Raw genomic sequence first — 24,084 nt, 5'->3', positions numbered from 1 at the left:
AGCTGTTTTACTTACTTGACGTTCACAGACGTCTCATCTCAATAATCCGCCACGCTTTTCAGGCAATAACTACGTTTGTGTGTCCAAGAGCCACCAGAGGCGACATGCGTCAACACAATCCACGCAGACTGTGTAGTAATCCATCTTGTGTAGTAATCAGGTGTTGGTGTAGCTAGCGTTCGGACGTTATACCGCAGGCTTGTAATCGCAGAAAATGCAATTAATTATTCCCACGCGGCAAGTCAAGCATTGAAAGAAAATATGATTTAAAAAGGCTGACATGCGGTTCCGTGTGCCTTTCTCAATGAAGAAATTGCACAGCGTTGGAGAAAAACTATGGTGAATGTTTGGATATAAGCAGGGTTGCCATCAGTCTCAACTCAAAAATAAGGACGACTAGAAAACGAACGAGGAATACCACCTTAAACAGTGTACAACAAGAGAAAGCAACCAATGTTCCTAAAAAAAACAAAAACAAGACACTATCTGCATGTTCATAATTTTGGTATCTCTTTGGTACAAAATGGTGTCGTAAAGGTGACAAAATGCCCAAAATAAGGACAAAAGTGCCCACCTGCGCCCTAAAAATAAGGACGAAAGTGAAAATAAGGACATTTCTTAGAAAAAAGGCAAACATATTTTCTAAGACACGGACCTTTAAAATAAGGACAAATCTTAGAAATGAGGACGGTATGGCAACCCTGGATATAAGGTTCAAACTTGATAAGTTTAAACCTCGAACTAGCAAGCGTATTGTTAAAATGAATAAATTTAAAAAGTGTAATTAAAAGTATTTCTAGGTCCCGATAGCATTGGCATAGAGTTTTACAAGACATTTTGGCCAGATATTGATTCGCTTTTTGTGGCGTCGATAGATTAATCTAGTGCCACTCGGGTAATGTCTAACACACAGCGAGAAGGTATAATAACTCTTACACCAAAATCAAATAAAAACCGATTGTTTGCAAACAATTACCGACCAATCACGCTTTTAAGCACAGATTATAAAATAATCTCGAAAATAATATGTAAAAGAATTATAATAGAAACTGACCACTTAATTCATCATGACCAAAATCGATTTGTAAATGATAGGTTTGTTTGCAATAACATTCGTATGCTTTATGATATTATTGATTACACGGACGAGTATAAAATTCCCGATACCATTCTATCGTTAGATATATATGTATAGCCTTTGATTCGATCCCTTAACTGGAACTTTATTTATTGCAGTCTCGAAGCTTACAAATTCTAAGCACAACTAATTGAATGGGTGAAAACACTTTATTTGAATCCAAGATGCGCAATTAAAAATAACCGACGTTTATCTGAAAACTTTACCATTTGCCATTTATCTCCATTATTATTTGTATTGTACATCGAAATACTAGTAGTTATGTTACGACCGCATGATTGTAATTGAATAAGAATAGGCCAAAGTAGATTTAAAGTGTCGCTTTACGGAGAGGACACATTAATTTTTCTAAAAGGTTCTCCAACTTATTTTTCAACTGTAAATATTATCTTACAAAAACTTGTCGAAATCTCTGACTGTAAAGTTAATTTTGATAAATCGCAAGCGTTTTATGTTGGATCTTCGAGATATACAACAAGTAAACCATTAGCCCAGCAAGGTTTAAAATGGCCCATTGATTCTATAGATTATTTGGGAATTACCGTTCCAATAGATAGAGCAAACAAACAAAATTTGTTTATTATGAATTTCCAGTGTAGTTTGAACAACATATCTACCTTACTAAACCTTCGGTCTTGTAGGGGCTTGACATTGATAGCTAAAATTACTGTTTTTAAATCATCGGTAATTCCAACTTTAACGTATAGAAGGCAAGTGTACTTCACATGAATCTTCCGGCAACGATTATTAAGAAAGTTAAAGCCTCGTTATACCGCTTTATCTGGGGTTCCACTTTGTGCGCACTAAAATTACGCTGAAGACGGCGCAAATATGATTGATATTGAGGCAAATATAAACGCATTAAAAATAAAATGGATTAAGCTATTAATTGACCCTTTAGTTACCGCTCTACATGGAAAGAACTTGAAAAAACTTTTTTCAGAGATTAAAATAGGCTGCCACTATTTCACCAGAAAAAATCTTACGTTCAAAGTTATTTTTTATGGTTTCTTGTTAACCTAACTTAAATGTTATAACATAGTTGCCTAAACCTAACTCTACCTTCTAATCTAAATCTTAACTCTAATAAACGCTAAATAGCTCAAATCGACTTTTTACATACACGTTCTCCTAACCCGCCTATCTTTAACTATGGCTTGCGTGACCTACATATGGTGAAATAGTCATTCTAAACAAAATAACGTTCATTTCAAATTAAACTTAAAGCTATAGTATTTAATCAGGCGCTGTTTAGGTTTTGAGTGTTAAACTCTAAGCTATGCGATTTCTGTAAAAATATTGTCGAAACTGTATTACACATGTTTATTCAATGTTCATTTTCGATATTGTTCTGGGAAAATGTATTTAACTGGATTGCAGTACGCGGGGCCTCACACCCTTCAGTACAACAACTCACTGTTCGGTATTCCAGAAGTGACAATTTCTTTTAAACTTGATAAATACTTATTGCTAGCAGCGCGTTTTACTAATTATCGAGCCAAGTTTAACAATTGTAAACCATCAACAGAGCTCTTTCAACATTCGGTTAAAGATATTGAAGAATCCGAGAGATGTTCAGCACAAAGAAAAAATAGATAAATTGAGATTTCATTATAGAAAATGGGGGCTTGTCTGCCATTTCTTTTATACTGTACTACTGTTTAATTATTGTTTGTTGTTTTTGTGTCGTTAATCCTTCAAAAAAATCTTGTGCTGTAATGTAATATGTATGATTAGGAGACTTGCTTTTCCAAGTAGATGCCATGAGATCAGCCAATGGTGACGCGAAACTTCAGACAAAATAAGCGATTGGTATCTTTTAACCTCAAAGTCTCTTTCAGCAATTTCTTTTAACAATCTTGTTTTGCTTCGAAAGCCCCGAAGTAGACCTCTTTTCATATTACTGATAACCAGCTTGTTACAAAAACACAAATCGGTAAGCGATTTTGGACGCCGCAAAATTCTTTTTAATGAGAAAAGGTGCCGCGACAACATCATCAATATTCCAGCTTGAGAAGTGTGGCCGATCATGATGTAAGCCTAAGTGCATGATGACGCATTATCAGACTCAGTTGCGTGTAGTTCTCGAGTACCACCGACATATAGGCATGTCGGCCAGCAAATAAAAAAAAAACAGATAAAACTTTATATGCACAATCTTAACCCAAGACTAATAACCGTAAGTTAAAGTAATGTACTGCAAAGTACTGAATTTAAGTTGAAAACGTGAAGGGGGAAAGTGGGGCAAACCGGACCATGCATTTAAAAAAATAACGGCAAACTGTAGCGCCACCAATGTTTTTCAGCAAAATCACTATTCCACCGAATTAGTCTTCTTCCAAGGTGGAAGTCAGAGTAGAAATTTCACTTAGGGTTCTTTTCTTAGAAATGTTATTCAGGCAAATTCAAACGTGATAAACTTTAGGCGAAATAGGCTTTTTTGCAAAATAATGTGCAATGCAAGGTAGCTTTAACGGTAAATAACGTCTTTGAAGAGTTTTTACTTTTTTACAAAAAATGGACTGAAGTGGAGCATATCATGCTGGGGCAAAACGGACCCTGCATAACTTTACCATTGCTGAATTTTTTGTCTATTGTGAAATGCTTGTAACTCCAGTGCATAACTGTAACACCTACTTTTGAAATGTTGCCATAGGATATTCTGGATACTTGTCTGTAAATTTTAGGACCCGTGCGGAAAACATAATTTTCTCTGCAGTCCAAAACGACTTTCAAGATAGTCTTTATTTCCTAATATACAAAACGAACAAACGCACGTAAACAATTGCATCTTGACAACATCAACACAAGGTTTAATCAGCTTCTACATCGACAAGAACAAATTATATAATGTAATGCTGAGTTGATAAAGTAATAAAATATTTTATGCGGTCACAGAATTAGGTTGTTCACGAAACATCAAAGCTTACAAGCTGTCAAAAAATTCTTTAAAATGTGTAATATCTTTCGCGGGTATATATTATTAGCACTTTGTTTTATTTTAAAGTTTTCAACCAAAAATCGAATAATAAAAATAAAATTAATATTTATGACTATTTTGAATTTATTTTAAAATTGCTTCATCAGGCGACTTCATCATCGGCCATCCATCACAGTGACAAGCAATTTCAAGAAAAAAATCATATGCCGAAGCGATCTCAAACTTATACTTTCCATACATACGAAATAAATAAGCAACCACGTCAAGGGAAACCCTGGCAGAAACATTTTACACTTCATCAAAGCCCGATAGAAGGTTCTATTTAACTACAATAAAAGAGGAGCATCGTTGCGTGGTTGGATATATCATGTAAAACCGGTTTCTTCAAATTCTCTGGGTTTGCCTCCTTCGTCATCGCAACGCTAGAAAACTCAGGAAAGTCCAGAGCATTAGAACCGCTTTAAAACATCTATTTATAATATATCTTGAGCTATGAAGAACAACATTTTTGTTGAAGGACACCAAGCGTGAAGGCTATAGCGTACTGGCTAAAAAGGTTTTTACACTGAAACAGTCGCGGCAACTTTAAAAAACAAGCAAATTGCATATCACTGGCTTAACAGGATGAGTTGCCTGCTGCCAACGTCTTCTCTGTGATTTGCAATCACTTTATAGTGTTTCACGAATCACGACTGCACACTTAAACTTACGGTACAAAAGAATTTAGAGAGCGGTTACCTAATACTGTATCTACAATTATGATTGACGTTCACTGTTTTTGGCTTCAGAGCCCAGTGAACGAAACACAGCAAGTTAATTTTCCAGCTAAAAGTGATAATTGCAAGCACTGCTGTAAAACTGTGAACCATTTGCTTAGGTAGTTTGTAAACAAGGCAAGCTGACGTTGAACGTTTGTCTTTTCCCACATAGAGTCGCGCTCCAAAATTTCCTTTAAATGTTGAGCATGGTAAAAAGTTGGGGCACAAATTCCAGCCCTACGTAGGTTATAATGCAGTAGACAACCAATTTCACGGGAATCGTAACATCCCATGGTTCGGCTGACTTGGATGTCAACGAATGCACAGTGCTGAAGATTTGCATAAAACTGAACCATTTCCGACTGTCAAAGTCATCTTTGCTGATCTCGTCCTTGGAAACTTCTGATAGCGACTCCTCACCCTGACTTGAAGAACAGGACTGCGAGGAATCGCTCTTGTCGTCGTCTATCTTGGTGTTCAACTACAAAATTAACGTCACATATCAAACTGTTAAACTTGATAAAAAAATTAATTAAACACATCAAAAATCCATAACGGTTTAAACAATATCTTAAAATAAAATAAAAGCAAAATAATACTAATCTGGGCTCTTACGTAAATGGGTGGGATTTTGAATTCTTTGGTGTAGTGCTTTGGATTCGGTGGCATTGATTTGCGATACAGGCTACTGTTGAAGCATGGCAGCCCGATTAACCGGTAAGTCTGTTGCACGAGCGTGAGGAAAACTTGTTTGAGGCAAATACGAAGAACCGTGATGATCAGCACACCTGCAACAAACCACGCATTACTTTATGATAGGCTACAGCGGAAAGTTGGTAAAGAAACAAGAACACAGAGTTACTAGATGTCCGATAATACTGTAATTTACAGTATTTTTGTCGCAAACGTGTTTCAACGTTTATTGCGGATACAAACGATGACGAAAAGCATATTGGGGCAAAGCAAACTTCTCTTCATTGGAGGCGTCTTGGGGCAAATATCGGCGGAAAAATTAACATGACGTTGCAGAAACAGGTTATTTCTTCAAAAGATGCTAATGATTGGAGCTGATTAAGTTAGCACACGTTGACAATAGATACATTAGTTCCACTTCAAAAGCCGTAAAACAAAGTTTTTAGAATGTTTGTTTGCACCGCGAAATAAACTAACACGATCAGTCTGAAGTCCAAAGTCTACCAAGTAGAGGGAAAACAGGGAATAGAGCATCCAAGGTACCCATGTCCATAAACGCACAAGGCTAACTTTGAGGGCTTGTTTACGACTTAAAAGTACAAGGCAAGCAAAAATCAATTCAATGCGACTTACTACAAATGTAAAGAGGTTCATAGTTCACCATTTTCTCGCAAATGGGGGTAAACAGTATATAATCGAGGTATCTTACAACCTCTCTGTCCAAGCATTGTTCATATTATCATGACTATGTAATCCTATTCTCGCCGTGCGAAATATTTGTTGATCCTTATATTTTATAATTAACACTAGAACTCTGTGAATTAATTATGTATATATAAAACATTAAAAAACAACCCCCAAAAAACGAGCCTAAAATTTTTAACTTGGAGGTAAAAACGAAGATTTAACTGTTACAAATGTGTACAACTTTTCGAAAGCAAAAATTCTACCAGAGCGAAGACAAGTCTTGTGCAACAGTATTTACCGATGAAGCATACGCCTGTAAAAATCAATACCGTACAACCAATGCAACTGAAGTCAGCAATTTCGTAACAATCATGAACGCATGAGGTAAACAATGTCGCAACAGCTGTTTGGGAAGTCGTATTGAAATTAGGCGATTTCCTCTTCGTCTAAGTGCCTAAGTTACATCCAACAATTCACACTTCTAGCACAGATTGATTGAATACAAAACCAGTGCGATTAGCGGACAGCTCTGCACAAAGTCGTTGTATGTTGGCCTTATCCTCAAATAGATCAAAAATGATTATGTTCCGCACATGATCATTTCAATATTCGGTGCGACAAACATTGCTTGAATTCATCCTTTTTAACACTTATCACTGCTAGACGGCAATTTAACCTTTTTAAGACGACGTTACAACTCAAGAAAGTAATTCCTTGTAAGGTACATGGAGCATTTGTTAAAAAGAGCTTAAGCCGAATTAAGTGGTACCTTTCAGGAAAATCTAGTCATTAATGTGAGGTCAAACAGCAGATAATGCTGACCTATATTTACGTAGCTGAGTTTTACTCAAACAAAGAGGAGGCATTGTACAGGCGTTTAACGCATGAAGCAGAACATTTTTGGAATGTTTTCACCATGACGGTATGGCGTATAGACGTTCGTGCAACATGAAAATGTATGTCGTAAAACGCTTTACCAGAGGTTTTTAAATCTGCAAACATTCTTGTTTCATTAAGAAATTTTTCTTCCCACAATTCGAGTAAAATTTAATTCTTTGTCAATTACGAGTGGAAGTACGAAACAAACCATAGAAGACAGGAAATGCTTTGAGTCGTTTTATTGAGCTTTTACATATTATATTGACCACAAAATGCCTTTCTCTACAACAATTTTATTAGTGTGAGGGCTTTAAATGGGGTGAACACTGAACAAACTACAACTGACGCCCACATTAGAGTTTTGCTGAGGAAGTCCTGGTCTGTTTGACAATATTCCATACCAGGAAATGTCGCCATACAAACCGATAACGCTAATCATCTCCCTGTGACGTTTCTCAGTTATACAAGCTAATCAAAGGCACGCCAAATTTCTCTACAAATTATTCGTCATTCGTGAACAATCGACCGGTTTTTCATCAGCGAAGCCAAGCGTCTGGCAAACGACAAGTGTGTGCACTACAATGACTTTCTACTGACCCTGTAAGTAGGGAGCTTCACGAACAATTCGTTGCACTTTCATGGTGGTTGACTTTAGTTACACACACGCGGCGACAAGACGCCCACTCTGCCAACTTTGTTCATTCAACAAAATATCACCAAAGAAACATTCATTCACAGATAGCTCACAATAAACTCATACACTCTATGTCTTCTATGACATAATAATATGTCTAAGTTGAACTAGGATATTTTCTTGAAAGGCTGCTATCGCTACTACTTCAGTGGTAGATCATAAATTTAATAATGCTTAAATTACAACAAATTTAGGTTAAATGTTACAGTTAATCGTTTCTACCTAGAACCATCCGGTAAAAAGAGAGCTTCAAGAATGAGATCAATAACAGATCTGGTTGAGTTTCCAGAAGTGCAGGCATTCCAAGATATCTTGACCTTTGGCTTCTGCTAAGTATTATTCCACAACCCACTCCATAAAGAACACACTGGGGTAAACAAAATAGTATCAGGTAATTACTGAAACAAAAGAAATTTATGTTTCTCGAAAAACAAAAAAACTCTTACTGTATCTATAAACGAAGGGTTGCCAGGTTCAGTGATTGGATGAATGAATAGTAACAGGAATGTGCAGCCTATAAGCTTGAGCTGTGGTTCCAGGCGTTGTTGGCTGATATAGAAGTCAACCAAATCGTCGATCTATAAAAAATCAACTATTTTTGCATTTCACCTTTGCAAAGATGGAGTGGAAATAACTAGGTATGGAACTGACCTGCATCCACATAGAAAGCACCAAGACACCAACTATGCCACCACATACTATATCTGCTGGACTGTGAACACCAAGATATAGTCTACTTAGTAACACACCAAAGGACCCTGCAAAAATAAAACAACAGAACTATATAAAAAGTCTAACATGTTTCAAAGATTAGATGCATGACAAATACACAGCAAGTTTCACAGACTTAATTCCAAAACCAGCAATTTAACAGATTTGTACAAGAAAAAAAGTTGAAAAAGTTGCATTTACACTTTACTGGGTATGATATTTTAAATAAGTAGTTTCTAAACTTCTACCGGTCAACATCTCTCGAACTTGTAGCATTATGTTTATGATTAATATATAGTATATATTATATACTATGTAAACCAATAGCACACTTTTTATACTGAAAATATACTATGTCACTTACATAATACAATTAAGGTGCAAACAATACTCATTTCAATAGTAGAAAGTTCATAGTGCAAAGTTGCATACAGCCAAATATACCATGGCATAATAACGCCCAAAAGAGAATGATGACTTGGCAGCGCCCTAGACATATAAAAGTATTTGTTTCTGCCTGAAAGAAGCTTAAAGAAAATTACATACACATTTTGTATTAGTATAGGTTTACTTTAGGGTGTATTTGGCGGGCAGAATTTAAATATCGACCGGTGAACAACAGCTAAATAGCATACTACTTGGTTTAATTCTGCCAATTAAACCATTACTTCAATTACTGTTAATTAATTATTAAATACTGTATAATTCAAAAAACTGTTTAAACGAATATACTAAAAAAAATGACATATACCAGTCAAAAGCTTTTTCTAATGGTACAACTGGAGGACAAGGTGGCCGAGGTAAGCAAAGCAAGGTCTTTAAAAAACCAGTTATGTAGAAGCCAACCCACATAAGAAGTCCAAATAAACGTCCTAGTCTTGGATCAAACAACCTAATAAAACATTTAGCTTGTCAGCTATGACAATTAACCACTTTTTAAACCAGTTCCCCCTTATATAAAGTTATTTGCTCAAAACTGTGTAATAAAATCATTATGTGCCTAATATATTACATTATAAGTATCTTAAATGCTACGCATATTTTATACTTCTAGCATAAGTTTTTAAAACGACATACCACATCAAACAAAGAAATAAAGCTGTATAAAAATCCTCAGTTCCTAAGAAGCTTAGCGTTTTCATTAGGATTGTTCGATTCGAAGTCCTGTGCTTCTGAATAGTAAGCAACACAGGTGTTCCGACTAAAATACCATCCAGCAATTTGTGACGAAACCATCGACCAATAACTCCAAACTTATCTAAAAATATTTCATAACTTATTTCACTGTAGCTTTTTTAATAACACATTGAAAGTGACCATTTCACCGCCCATTGTTAAAATGAGGGGCAAGTCCAAAAACAAATTGGTCTCATATGAAAGAACAGTTTTAACTTAAAATTCTCATAAAATATTTTTGGAAAATCATTCGTGGGAAGGTAGTTATCGGCAAAAGAAAAACGCAAAACGCCTTAGTTTTTGGCTTCCATTGTGACGTAGATGTTATTTAGACGACTCTTGTTATTTCATAGATTAGTCAAGTTGCTTGAAAACATCTCGCTGCTGTTACTTTCCTTCCGCAGTATTGAACTGAAGTCAGATGTGTAGGTCATAGGATTTTAGTCTATGTTCAATAAAGCGTCATATGAAGAAAGTAACAACGTGAAGTATTGGAATTGAACAAATTATGATTGTTTTAAATATATAAATATACAGTAGCCCAAGCATTTGCGTCTGTGAAGTTACGGTATCCTTTGGACTGCATAGTCTACCCGTCAAACTGGTACCGTAATAGTTGCCGTGGTTGGGCTATAGGCCGTCACCTTTCAAGCTATCCGCAGCTACTGTAACAGATTCATATGTGATATACAGTAGCTACTGCTAAATTTATGAATTTGCAAATGTTCTTTGTGATTACTTATGATATCATTTATTTACATCACAATAAAGGTCAATTTCGCGATTTTCTTTTGTGTATAATTACCTAACCAAGAAATATTTTTAAAACTATTTTACCAGAATATTACTTAAGCAGTGTTCTTTGATGTAAGATCAACTTGCTTTTTGGACTTGCCCTACACTTTAAAGATAGGCAGTTAGGTTTGGAGAATAGATATGCAAAAAGGTGATTTTGACTATGAATTAAGGTTTCATTGGAGTTAGATTTAGATTAGAAGGTAGAGTTAGGTTAGGTTCAGGTTACTATGTTGTAACATTTACCGTATTTTACGGACCATAAGGCAAACCCGATTATAAAGCGCACTGTCAATAAATTGCTTTGATTAGTTTTTTGTTCATACATAAGGCCCACCGGCTTATAAGGCGCACATACAATTTTGTTCATACATAGTTTATTGTGTAAGACGGTGGTTTATTTATATAATAATAATGTAGTATCGGTACTGGTTTTGAGTGTAGGCAATAAAGCACTACTTGATCCATACATTAGGCGCACTGGCTTATAAGGCGCACAATCAATTTATGAGGAAAAAAAAAGGATTTAAATTGCGCCTTATGGTCCGTAAAATACGGTAAGTTAAGTTGACAAGAAACTGTGAAAAATAGCTTCGAACGCATGATTTTTTCCAATAGTGGCAGCCTAATATTTTTCCTAAAATAGGACTTGGTCTTATAACCTATTCTCCTATATCTTTTAAAAAGTGCTGTTGAATTTGTTAGAAGCTTATTTCTGTTGTATGGCTTCTGGCTTCAAACATGGTCAGTCAGTGCAAGCATTGGTTTTTACTGTAAGCTTGTTAACTAGTTAACTCAGACTGATGAAAGTTAACTTGACGCAATAAAATCTTTCTGGCTCATCTAAAGCTGATAAAATTGGCAGCAAATAATGATGAAACAAGACCAGATCAAAAAATATTAATTGCAGTAACATTTTAGCTCTGAGGCCTGTTTGTAACATAATTGCACCTTTGAAATACTGAAACCTTAGATATGCAATTGTTTCTCCATGCAACCTCATAAAAATGTGAAATGCATCTGAAATCAAGTTATTTTTCATAATATTACATACAAACAGTATATGTAAGTTAATTAATGACGTTTTAAATATGAAAACAAAAAACTAAAAAATGGCTTACTACTTAACAAATTTAATTACACAAAGCCTACTTTGTTATAAAAAAACAGTTAAGCTTTGCTTTTAGTTGAGTGATATTGTCTTTAATAAGTGATACTTTACAAAAAAACATGTAAGCAGTGAACTAAATAAAATTTATTATGAACAATAGAAAAAATATTATTCTTATGATTTATTTCCTAACAAAGGAAATTAGGAAATTTGACGATAACTAAATACGTACCTATTGGAGCATAAGTATAACTGCAGCTGTCACGCTGCTGAACAATCTGGTCGCATTCAGATGAATGATTTAGATCTTTCTTTTGGTCATCAGTCTGTAAGGACAGTGTACCAGACCTGAAAGCCATTACGCAGATACTCCAACTAGGTACTGGAAAAATTTAAAGAAACATAAAAATAGTCTAATCACAACAGGCACTTAGTGAGTGTTTTACCAACAACTAAAAAGGCTTCAAAATTATTAATCTCATAACAACAAAAACAACTAGATGGTAACATGATTACGATATGGTGTCATGAAATCTTTGTTCAGGTGGGGTTACTGATACATAAAATGATGCTAGAATAAATGTTTACAATATGCATCTTTGCCAATAAATGGCCGGAGAGCTGTCATAAATCAGTCGTTTGTGACTAGCAGGCACTGACACTTTAACTTTTGTAAATCTACTATGACCTGTTGTCTTTGCATCTAGTCATTTTTTCTGTCACCTTTCTATCATAAAACCAACAAGTGCTTGAAGAAACGTTGTATATAGGTAGTTGTAGCCGACGATTACATAACCAGCTGACCACCTTGTTAGCAAACTCACAGTTATGCGTGAACAAAAGTGGCTCTGGCCTCGGTGTCGCATTAGTGATCATGATCACACCTTGGCAATCTTTGATAAGTTAGAAAATTTTGTGTCACAAAATCCTTGCTGTTGCTAGCTTTGGCTCGCATGGACAGTAACAATAACATACGAGGAGTGACAAAAAAGTAATGGGACTGATGTAATAAAAATTTTAACACAAATTTTTTCATAAATTACGAATTGTCCCCCTGAAAGTACTTCCCCTCCGAGTTAATACACTTTTGCATTCCATCCTGCCATTCCCGGAAACACTTGGCAAACTCTTCTACTTTGAGGCTCTTTAGTTCCCTTGTCACTGAGACCTTGATTTCTTTTAAAGATGAGAAATGATTTCCTTTTAGCAAAATTTTCAGCCTGGGTAAAAGTCAAAAGTGACACTGCGCCAGATCTGGGGAATATGGAGGGTGGTCGAGAGCTGTGATTTATGTTTTGACCAAGAGCTGCCTCACACCGATGGTGTTGTGAGTAGGTGCATTGTTATGATGAAAGAGCTTAAGAAGAAGCTTTAAGAAGTTTGAAACACTAGTTGGACTCTTCCTCCATTTCACTAAAAACTAATTCGGTGCTCCTTTTTAGTGCTACCATAATTTACATAACAACCAACAGCACTGACTGCAAACAAGCGCAACAAAATTCTGGCTTGCTGATTGGCATTGATCCCAGAGCGTGGCAGACACAGTCCCGTTATTTTTTTGTCACACCTTATATATAAGCTCTTTAGGTGCATCTACAGCTTTTATCTGATTTTACAGGTTTTATTGGTTATGGCAATAGACGGAGTAAGTTAGAAGGCCAAATGGAAAGCAATCACCTTTGTAAGAAACGTTTTATCAACTAAACTAAAATGCACTGTTTGCACTAGATATGTCATTTTTGTTTACAACGACACTTACAGTACAATGCTACAGGATATGAGAGAAGTCGGCGGGAAATCATGTACCAAAAGAAAAAAGTTGTCTAATCAGCTTCACCGTTCAACTCGCACTTAAGCTCTAGGTTTCATTTTTGTATTTTTTCATTGCTTGTCCTTTCATCAGACGAGCAGTGCTTTTAAAACAATGAACTTCCTGCATTTAGCACACAAAAACTGACAATAATAGTAACAGTGAAACTGTAATCAACCAATGTTTCTTACTTTGTAAACCATAAGAGCTATACATTTATGTTATTCTGTAAATGTGACACTCAAATTTTCACGATCAGATCAGGGGCCACATATTGTCCTCTTCGTATGAACATGAATATTTATCATTTTGCTACGTTATGGTTCTGGTACGAATAAAATTTACAAATATTTGTACGAATATTGATTTATTCGTGCGAAGATAATTTTATTTGTACGAAAATATTTTTGTTCATACAAATATTCACGAATTTCCCAAAAATGTTCGTCAATTTACCCGGGGTCAAGGCTATTCGTAACTTTTTAGGAACTTATTCAGTACAAAGTCACGTTATGTGGTTAGCGTAGCATGCGACGTAAAATGCACGAGTTTGCGTGGTATTTGCGGCATGTTTGAATGTAATAATTCAGTTTGTATTTACTTCCAGTTGATTACTATAACTTTGCTTGACATGCAAAACAAAATTAGCCTATGTAACATGCTGCAGATAATGCATTTTACGTTACGTGCTTCGATGACCTCGCATTGAGACGTCCAGAACCAAAGGGAGTTGTTAATATCCATTGGTAAGTACAGGTGATCGAAAAAATTTCGTCACCGAGACAGTAACTTGGAAAGGGTCTAATCTTAGTTCAATGAATGGAGAGGTTGGAAAGCCTTTGGCTTGCACTTGCAATTTTTGTATGCTTGTTTCTTGTGACACGATTTTGTGATGCCACACCAGAAAGGCTGAAGCTGACATTTACCCCAGTGGCGTATTGATATTTGATACTCCTTCACTACACTGGAAATCTCCGGCGTATCATACAAACTTTCCATAAAGGTTCCCACTTATATGGACTATGACGTTTGCAGTTTCCCAGCAGACGAGAACATACCAGCTTTAAAATTTTTGCCATCCTTTTGTTACATCCAAATAAGCCAACTCAAGCTTGCAGAAGTTTAAGTTGATAAAGTAAAGTTTACTTTAAAGTGCTAGCCTATAGGCTGTATCAATTCTACATTTTTTCTAGGCCAGGCTAATATAGCGTAAGTGTAAATACGTTTTCACATCATCAAATTCAAAACGACCAAACAAATTAAAGTCTAGGTCAGAAGTCTGGAGTGCACAATCAAATGACGATACAATTCGGGTAGCAGGGGTCTAGTATACAAATTCATCACGCGGCTGTGCACTAGACCCAACTTTTCACTCACCATTCACAATATTAAAGAGAATTAATGGTCAAACTGGAGTCAATTCGAACCTGTAGGCCAGAAAGGCTTGGTGGAGCTATTTTTTACAATTCGGAAAGTGACTCATTTTTTCATATTATGAGTGGTGAGTAAAGACAATCCAATTACCTGGGCACACTACCTTCCACACCTGTAGCAACCTAAATGTAAGAATTTGGTCTCTCTACCTCTCTTCCACCACCTTTATTCTGGCATGACCTCATCAAGATCATAGAATCCAAAACAACAAAAGGACGACACGACGCGGCACGGCCGCGTACAAATGCGAAGCAAAACATCATGCGTGATTAAAGCATCCAAACCAGACGGTAAAGCATGAATTTTAGCAAAAGTAATGTAAAACGAAAGGTATAAAATCTGTAAATTAAACAAAAACGGATTAAGTTTGCAATTAAAACAAACTTTAGATATAACTAACAGGTACTCGAACAACACCCGACGAGCGTGACGGGAAATACTGTGATTCGACCAAAACTTTTAACAGATTCTGCTGAGAAACTTAATTCGGTGTTCCCACTTCTTTATTTGCTGTAACATTAACATAAATTTACTTGTCTTTACGATGATATCTATTTTGCTCGCCCCAATTGACCGGAAGTAGTAGTAATTTTAAGCTAATTAACGTGTACTCCGAAAAGACGATCCTAACGAGACGAGATAGAAATACAGTGATTTGACCAACAAATTCAATCGATTCTGCTGAAAATTCTAACTTGGTGTTTCCACTTTTTTTATTTGCTAATATAAAAATAAACTTACTCTCCTTTACGATGGTATCTATTTTGTTTGTCTCAATTGGCCGAAAATAGTAGTAATTTTGAGCAAATTAACGTGAATTCTAAAATACAATCCTAGCTAGGCGTGATAAAACTACATTGATTCGACCAAAAATTTTGATCGATGCTGCTGAGAAACCTAAATCGGTGTTCCCACTTTTTTATTTGCTAATATTAACAGAAGTTTACTCATCTTTACGATGGTATCTATAACATTTTGCTCGCCTCAATTGACTGGGAATAATAGGAATCTTGAGCTGAAAATAACTTTTCAAATAAAGTTCTACTCGAGCAGTTTGGTTGAAGAAATTAAAAAGAAATTGGTTTGGAGAATTTCATTCGAACCCGGAGTTTGCTGGCCATAAACCCGGTGTAGTGCCAAAACCTGTCCACCCATGGTGACGTCATATAATTTAAATCCAATTCCGGTTTTGACTTAGCAGAAAAGTGCAGTAGCCTGACTAGCGGCCAGCGCAATTGGCCAAGTTGGGATATTGAACTTGTACTTGTGTACTTATAAACTTCAGCTGCGGTTTAACTTCCTGCTTTTGGGCTCTCTACCCATCAGTTTAGCAAAATTTCACGGTAGAGCATTTTACTCACCAAGTAGAAGTAAAAATGCCAATAAAACAGCGATTAACTTGATTTTTCCAACAAATGAAAGAACAAATAGCGCAAGTACAATTGGGTATACAAAGATGTTTTAAACCAATAGGTAACAGTTTTTAAAATCACACAAGCATAGGATATTTGGGCTATGTTAATCAAATTTCAACACTGTTTACTTTTGCATTTTTTAAACCTACAGTGAAGATTGCGGCTAAAATTGCTTTTGATCATGACATAAGGAGTCTGACGGCTGACGCCACATAGAAGTAGGCTACGTACCATTTAAACAAACTTTCTTATTCTTTTTTAGTTACTTTCCCTCTTTTTTAAAGGTCTATATAAGCAGGTAGCCTACATGTCTGTAAAAATGTTTATACAAAGCACGCGTTATGTTGTGTATATGGAGCGTAGCATAAGATTGCAGCTCAGAACTCATTCTGACGTCAAGAAAATATGAAAATTATGAAATATAGACCGCACTTTCATAAGTACTATAGCTATAGTATAGAAAGCATGTAATTTGTGTTTTCCATAACGCGTTAACCAATTTAAGAAGTGTACGTTACGCTTCATGCATGTAATGATTGACTCTGTAGCCTATCATAAGACATCGGGGTGAAATTTACAGGATGCCCATGTTGGTGTCATGAACCAAATCACTGACAACCTCAACATAGGCTTTATTAAACTTATAATTTCGGTATCTAAGTTATATAAACAAGGAATTGATAAATAATACGATAAACTAACAAATAAATAAGTAAAAGACTTCGTTATAGTAAGCGAGGCAATTAAATGCACTGTATACTGTAGTGCAATACATCCCAGATGTAAAAAGGAACGTTCTTGTTCTGACTCCAAACAACCCCAAAACAACTTATTATAGTGCTATTTACATGTTTTATTTAACATAGGCCTAATATAGGCTATGTCGAAGCATCAGACATAAGCGTAACGCCTGTTACATTCATGCAATTGGAAAATGATTTCATATATTATATACAGTAGGCTATACAAGCTTAATCTACTAAAACGTTTACAGTTCAAAAATGACAGCTGATAAACTCTATTGCTGTGGTTCCTAATCTTTTTTGCCGCGACCCAAAGTCTTATCTGTAGGAGCGGTGGCGACCCAAGTGGTGACCTAATAGTAATAAACAAACTTCCAAGCTTCCACGCTTAAAACTAAGAAATCCTGTTATTTTGCTCACGGCGCAAACACAGAACAAATATCAAAAATATAAAAGCAGCACAGCATCTAATATTTTCATTATGATATTTACATATCATTATCTTCTCATTCAGAAAGGTAATCACAAAAAGACACACATGGATGGGAATTTGACAGAAATGCAAGTAAATCATTATCCGCCGCTTCCCATGCGATCTAAAACAAGGCGATGTGCGACTGGGATGTCATACAGATAACTCCACTTCCACCATTCTTTTTACAGACGATGTTGGTGGATTGCAATATGAAAAGCATGGTATATTGGTCAACGTTGTTTCTATTCCTAATGTCCAGTGGTCTATCTTGGAGATGGGCAATTACAAGCGAAGAAACATCGGATTGTAGTTTCATCTGATAAGAACCAAAGAGACCTTAGACTTCATTCCATGGGCTACTTTGTCAATCCCGATGATGGGGTTATAATAAATCGTCCACATCTGTACAAAGATGAAAGGGTAAACAAAGTTAACCTAAAAAAATATCTCATTAGATACTCTATTGACCTTCTTGCAGCATCTAGCAAATATTGCTGCAAAAATACGACATGATTATGATAACAGTGATCCACATCCGCATTAAGGCAGTATGACAGGCTTGAAGGAACTATAGTGTTTAACGCATATTACACAGAAGTGTACATAAAGTATTGCCGATATTTAAAAATAACTATACTCGTATAACCTATAGTCCTATACTGTCATTTTAAAATTTAAACTCATTTGAAAACCTTTTTGCACTTAATTGGTTTTCAAACTAATTTATAATTTTCATTAATGTATTTCTTCTGATACTGGTATCATTGCATTTGTGCTATGCATGTGCATGTGTAGTATATCGTATGAATATGTTAGTTTTCACCCAAATCTTGTACAAAACTTTGTACAGTATGCAGATTTTGTTGCTATTAGTTATATTGTCTTTTTATGAAAAATATGTGGTAAAACAGTCTATAACTTATACTTCCTTGTTTGTAGACCCTTATTGCTTTGTTTTGCAAAATTCAGTACAAACAAGTCCTTTTGAAGAGCGCAGATATTTCAGAAAAAACATTTAAACATAAAGTTATATAATTATATGTCATGATAGATATAAAAGTAACATAGTCAAAATTTTGTTATTTCATTTTATTAAGGTATTAAATATTTACGCTATAGTCCTACCTATTTTCTAAATCTAAACAGCAAGAAAAAAATTAGCAGTTAAACATGATACTTACAAACAAAAAAATAACAAATTTCATCAAGTGATAATACTAATTTCACAAAAGATACGTCAGCAACAATGACTTTTATAACATCAAAAATTTATAATTTTTCTGAAATGTCTTTAAAAACACTTGTCCAATATAATTATGTAGTGTAGGTACCTACAACAAATCGTGCACAAAGTATTAAACAGACGTTCAGCAGTTATTTTCTCCTCTAAATCTAAATAGCTGTTTTGTATCGGGACAAAAGATTCAAAGAAATGCTTAGATTTGCTGAGAGCCATGATTCAACTTCATAAAACGAAAAAACAAAAACTGCTTCCCTCATACGCCAAGTAAATGATACAAAGTTTCCAACGTGTTTTCGCAAAATCCCATTCATCTGAGTTACCAAGTTGAAAACATGCAGAGCCTAGTTATAGTTACAATCATTCGTAATAAGTTTCCTACACCACAATGTAATATAGAATGTAGAAGTGAAAACGTCCTCGCAACACAACTTCAGTTACAGATTAAAGGGTCTCTCCTCAAAAGGGATGAGACTAACATTCAGAAACTTTATGACGAAAGATCGAGTTGCGGAAGAGTGCTGGACGCATGGGTTCTTGCTACAGTACTTCAGAAAGTCATTCGGCCATTCATTAAAGAAAGCAGAGAAGAACCAAATTTATTTGGATTATCATAAATTCCAAAATATAGCTATTGCAAATAATATAGTTACTAATGCCAAAATGAAGCTATTCTGCAACTGTAAAATAAAAAACAGGATATAGTTTGGCACTCTGATTTCCGCGATACACCAGAAGAAGCAAACTTATTTTTGCGAAAGCTCATGTACAGAAATATAAATAAACTTAACCTTCAGAGTGCCAAACTATATTCTTTTTTTTATTTACTTTAATATTTGATTAACACGGTTCAGACAACATCTATTCTGTTACTGTAACAGGCGGTGTCACTAAATACCAAGATATGCCTATTGTTCCGTAACTATACAGTACGTACAATAATGTAATTCAAACACCTAATGTATTTAAGTTGCAGAAATGCAGAAGCAAAAATTTCTGTATTTAAGTGGTACAATTTTCCTGCATTCGTTCGTTGAAACCCTTCGTTTCGTTGAAGAGCCGCTCATTTGTGATCGCTGTTATTCGTTTTAGAAAACCTCGTCTTGTGATTGGTACACGTTGATTACACGATTCCAGCATCTATAGCAAATATGGATGCAAAGATACGACATGAGTGTAAAAAAAAGAACACAAAGAACAATCGGCTTTAAATGAAATTATAACAGTAGTAATGCCTGACCACAACAATAGTATATTAATACGATACTAAACTACAATGCATAATATATACATAATAATAATTAATTAATTATATAATAATACCGTAGTAATATACTTAAATAATAATGCCTAAACTAATATACATAACAAAATACATAATAATAATAATAATTATACTACACTACTGCATAATAATACAACTGTAATACATTACATGCTGTACAAAAAGGAACGGATAAGGAAAAAGTAAAGAGTGAACTGTTTTCATGTCAAAGGAGAATTCACGTTCAACACACATGTGAAAGGAACTTTAGTTCGACCCGAGCTATACCAATAAAAAGCAAGCCTTGTAAAAAAGCAGGGTGTACCGAAACGGTACAACCGGTTTTAATTGCTAACTAAACGACAATTCCACGTCTTATACCGACCGGATTTTCCCAAGCTAAAAGAAAAATCTTTTAACTTTTAGCTTGCTGCATAAAATTAATGTTGTGAAATGCATACCTTGTATAAAACGCCCAGTTTTGCGTCTTGCAGAATTATTTCTTCATTCCTTTAGCTTACCGCTCTCCCATTATTTTGTAATAATAAGTCATTATATCCAAAATTACGAGAATAATTTGTCATCACGCCATAATGTAAATTTAGGCAGCTTAACTTCTGCATCATGTTTGCTTATAAACTTGTACAAGCGTTAGCCGTTATATTTCAAAAAAACATTCTATCAGCTGATTTTTCATTGTCATAGTCAAGTTCGACACATGACACCAAATTCTACTCCTTAAGCTTTTTTTCAATCTGTTTTTTTTGTAAAATAATAACATGATACAATATATTATAAAACAAAGCAACTTTTCATGTAGAAAAGAATGCATGCTTTGTTGACCTAATACGCACAAAACAGCGCCATAAACTAAAATTTTGACAATAATTTTGATATTTTAGGTTACTCTTTGGAATTTGATGAGGTTTTGGAAAATAATTTTGATAAAACTCTATTAATCGCGGCAATTGCGCTTTCACGAGCTTGATTATACTGCTAGAACGTAAGCAGTAGAATAGTTTTTAACAAAGATATAAAGAAGTTTAGGTAAAAAGGTTTTACTTACGTTCTTTTTATGGTTGTTTTTTAACGAGCATTTCTTGACCATAGTGACGTAATAATTTGTATATAAACTTTGTTTTATGTAGGCCCAAGTGCAGTATGCAGTACAGTGAGTAGAGTACATGCAACTCGATAGGAAGAAAGACAGAAAAACTCAATGTACATTCAAAATACAAAGTCTTTCCACGGTTGCATATATGTTTTGTTAAGTAACAATATCCTCTATGACGTTGATTTAAGAGCACAAAGAAATATTATTTTTATTAAATTTTATTTTAACAATTGTTTACAATATTTCTTTACTTCATTCCGGCAATAATCTCTTCCATGTTATTCCCGCCTGTTGTAAGTCTGGATAGCGACGAAAACAGGAAATTAAGCTCAGAAATTAACCACTGCATTGAAAACATAAGCACAAAGTAAGTATCAGAACCACGTTAAAAAAATTTATGATCTCAGGATTTAATATTATGTCATACAAATATAAGGTCTAAGTTACTAAAGTGTTATTGCATTTCAAAAGGATTGATTATAATTAGCTTACTTTATTCCTTTAACGTGGTTACACGTTTTCGGCTATAGTTTGGGAAGGATAAGGCTCCGAATAGATAGACTGAATAACGAATTCGACAACCTACAAGTTCTAGCAGACGATGTTGCTGAGAAGTACGAAAAAACAGCTGCTAGAAGGGGTCCACAAAATATTGATAGAAAAACAATGCTGCAAGTGAGTAGACCTTACTAACATTTATTCATCGCTTGAGCTATAGTTCTTCCACTACTTGAGCCAGGTGCCAGGGCCAGGGCAGAAATCGTGTAGCCTATAGATTAGAAGCTGGGTCGTTTTACCAACTAATACTTGCTAATCATCTGTTTCGTGCAAGACACGGCAGATATACTCGTTACAAACACTGTTGATTGTGTATCGAGTGGAACTTCAAGGTTCAACATACCGTCAACGATGACTCTAACAATCGGACATGACGAATACCGGACCTTATTTAAAAGCAAAAATTTAAACTGCTGACATGATGATCTTAGTTTTGTCTTTTCATTATATTAATAAAATCTGTACTTCAGGCAATTTTAGATCACAACCTTTGCTTTGAAGACGTTGAATTATTTACTCGTTATGTAAAGTGTCTGTTTCATAATATTTTGAAACTGCTCTGGGAGAGCAATCAAGACTTCAAATGTATTGATACTATTATGGAATTACACAAGCAAAGATCTAAAAACAGGTCGGAAACAATAAATCTATACTTATAGTTGTGTACAACAGCATCACTTGCGCTAAATGGCTGTTATTTGTCGGCAGTGAATTAAGTCACACATATAATCTCATCGCTAGAAGACTACATCTCACAAATAGCGGGAAAGCGGACAGCTGTGTATACCAGTTGAACTCCTTTTTAGAGGATTTCAACCATCCCATTCGTCGCAAGTTATACTACAAGCTTCAGGCCACATACAAGTTTGTGACGGAAGAAACACCAAACTCCCCAGCGCTTTTGACAAGTAAGCACAAACTAAATTTTATAAGCTTAATACAACAATAATCCAGTTTTACATTCACAGCCAAAAGTATAAATGGTGAAGATCATTCCGTTGTGAAGATGCGCTCTAAACTAGAGCTTTACAACGCAGAAATGTGCGATTACGCATTGAAGAGAGTGCAAGGTGGAGTGCAGAATTTTTTGCTATCAACATCGCTCAAAGCATGTGTAAGGGCAGTAAGAGAAAACAAGTTTTCCTATGAGTGCTGAGTAAAGGTTGTGAAGCCGCAATTTCTGCGAGTTTTTTTTAAACGTGACTACAGCTAACGGCGGCATTAAAGAGCTTAGGTCTATTTAGTAAAAGAAAGTGCTTATAGAACAGGTTAATGTTTTTAATCTAGTTTCTCAATGTCCTTAAAATTGCCAAGCAGTCAAAGACTTCAAAACTTCAGATTGTTTGAAATGGTCAAGGACATCCACATAATACAACTAGAAAACCTTTGTAAAGCAATAGGTCTATAGGTTATGGTATCTGTTATCGCTATACACTATATAGAATAGGGTAAAATAACAAAACATCCGTGATATACAGTATAGGAGAAAATGTTTGGAATTGAATAATTGCGTGTGACTGTTAATTAGAATAAATGCTTCATCGATCATTTAATTTTTCGTTATTGGCGCGGTGATGATGACAAAACAATGCCACTTGCCATCGGGAGCCGGCCAGTCGCTAACGCAAAGGCGAAAAGCGACCAAGTCAAAGAGACTTAAAGCATATGCATAAAAGTAATAATAGGATAATTACTAATTAATAACTTATTAATAATAACTAGAACAGCTATTGATCTCTAGTTTTTAGACTATTAGCCAAGTTATTCAGCTAAAGCAGACGATTAGGTATAGTGTGTTCAAACAAAAGATGGTTGACCAAAAAGGTTGTATTTTGTGGTTGGGAGTGTTGAAAAATTTTAACGACAAATATCTAAAGGGCACGGTTCAGGGCCAGATTAAGATCTTTAGAAGCCTGAAGCACTAAAACAATTTGATGTCCCCATACAATTTTATTGGAAAAATAAACAGTAATAAATATGAAAATAACGTTTATTTTGTAGAAGAACATTATTTATATCCCAAGATTAGTTTTTCCATTTTTTAAAGTTTAAAGAAGTTTAAATTTAGTGTAGTTTCTATTTAACCCTATCCAAACCGGGTGCGTGACGTTACTATTTTAACTAGGTGTGGCCGACACTCGCACAAGTTTTAAACTGTTAATTACTAAAAAACTATACGTCGTAAACTGATCGGATTTTTACTGGTTAGTAGCAAAACCATTTGGCTTCCAGTATACATCATAATTGTAAAACTAAAGAAAGTGCGTTTAGTGCAAATTAAGTATTTCTACATGTGATACATTTCTAGAAGTTTTTCTTGTTACGCGGCGCCCCTGCTGAGCAGAAAACCAACTGACCGCGAGAAGAGAACACAAGAGAATAGTTAGCCGAGTTAGTAGTGCGTAAATGAGTAAACGAAAACGATACACTTCAATGCGGAGAGAGCAA

General features: G+C 35.1%; 2 protein-coding genes and 1 long non-coding RNA gene across 3 annotated transcripts; 1 reads left to right on the top strand and 2 right to left on the bottom strand.

The window, feature by feature from the left end:
• Positions 1 to 3,865: 3,865 nt before the first annotated feature.
• On the bottom strand, positions 3,866 to 14,934 carry LOC143464996 (uncharacterized). The gene is made up of 9 exons (XM_076963094.1): positions 11,816 to 14,934; positions 9,579 to 9,759; positions 9,253 to 9,393; positions 8,866 to 8,990; positions 8,442 to 8,548; positions 8,237 to 8,368; positions 8,013 to 8,157; positions 5,453 to 5,625; positions 3,866 to 5,318 (listed from the first exon to the last, which is right to left on the bottom strand). Exons 1-9 carry the CDS (start codon positions 11,940 to 11,942, stop codon positions 5,031 to 5,033), a joined length of 1,419 nt encoding a protein of 472 aa, XP_076819209.1. The 5' UTR covers positions 11,943 to 14,934; the 3' UTR covers positions 3,866 to 5,030.
• A 4,623-nt stretch (positions 14,935 to 19,557) lies between these two features.
• LOC143465373 (uncharacterized) lies at positions 19,558 to 21,142 on the bottom strand. Its single transcript, XR_013118608.1, has 2 exons — positions 21,031 to 21,142; positions 19,558 to 19,840 (listed from the first exon to the last, which is right to left on the bottom strand). It is a non-coding gene; the product is annotated as an uncharacterized LOC143465373 (long non-coding RNA).
• Positions 21,143 to 21,291: 149 nt separating this feature from the next.
• Positions 21,292 to 22,896, top strand: LOC143465372 (uncharacterized). The gene is made up of 5 exons (XM_076963607.1): positions 21,292 to 21,445; positions 21,609 to 21,753; positions 22,107 to 22,267; positions 22,345 to 22,544; positions 22,605 to 22,896. Exons 1-5 carry the CDS (start codon positions 21,354 to 21,356, stop codon positions 22,790 to 22,792), a joined length of 786 nt encoding a protein of 261 aa, XP_076819722.1. The 5' UTR covers positions 21,292 to 21,353; the 3' UTR covers positions 22,793 to 22,896.
• Positions 22,897 to 24,084: the final 1,188 nt, after the last annotated feature.

Source organism: Clavelina lepadiformis, chromosome 7, assembly GCF_947623445.1.
Source record: "Clavelina lepadiformis chromosome 7, kaClaLepa1.1, whole genome shotgun sequence".
In the NCBI taxonomy this organism is placed as follows: domain Eukaryota; kingdom Metazoa; phylum Chordata; class Ascidiacea; order Aplousobranchia; family Clavelinidae; genus Clavelina; species Clavelina lepadiformis.
This window is presented reverse-complemented; position numbering and strand designations above follow the sequence as displayed.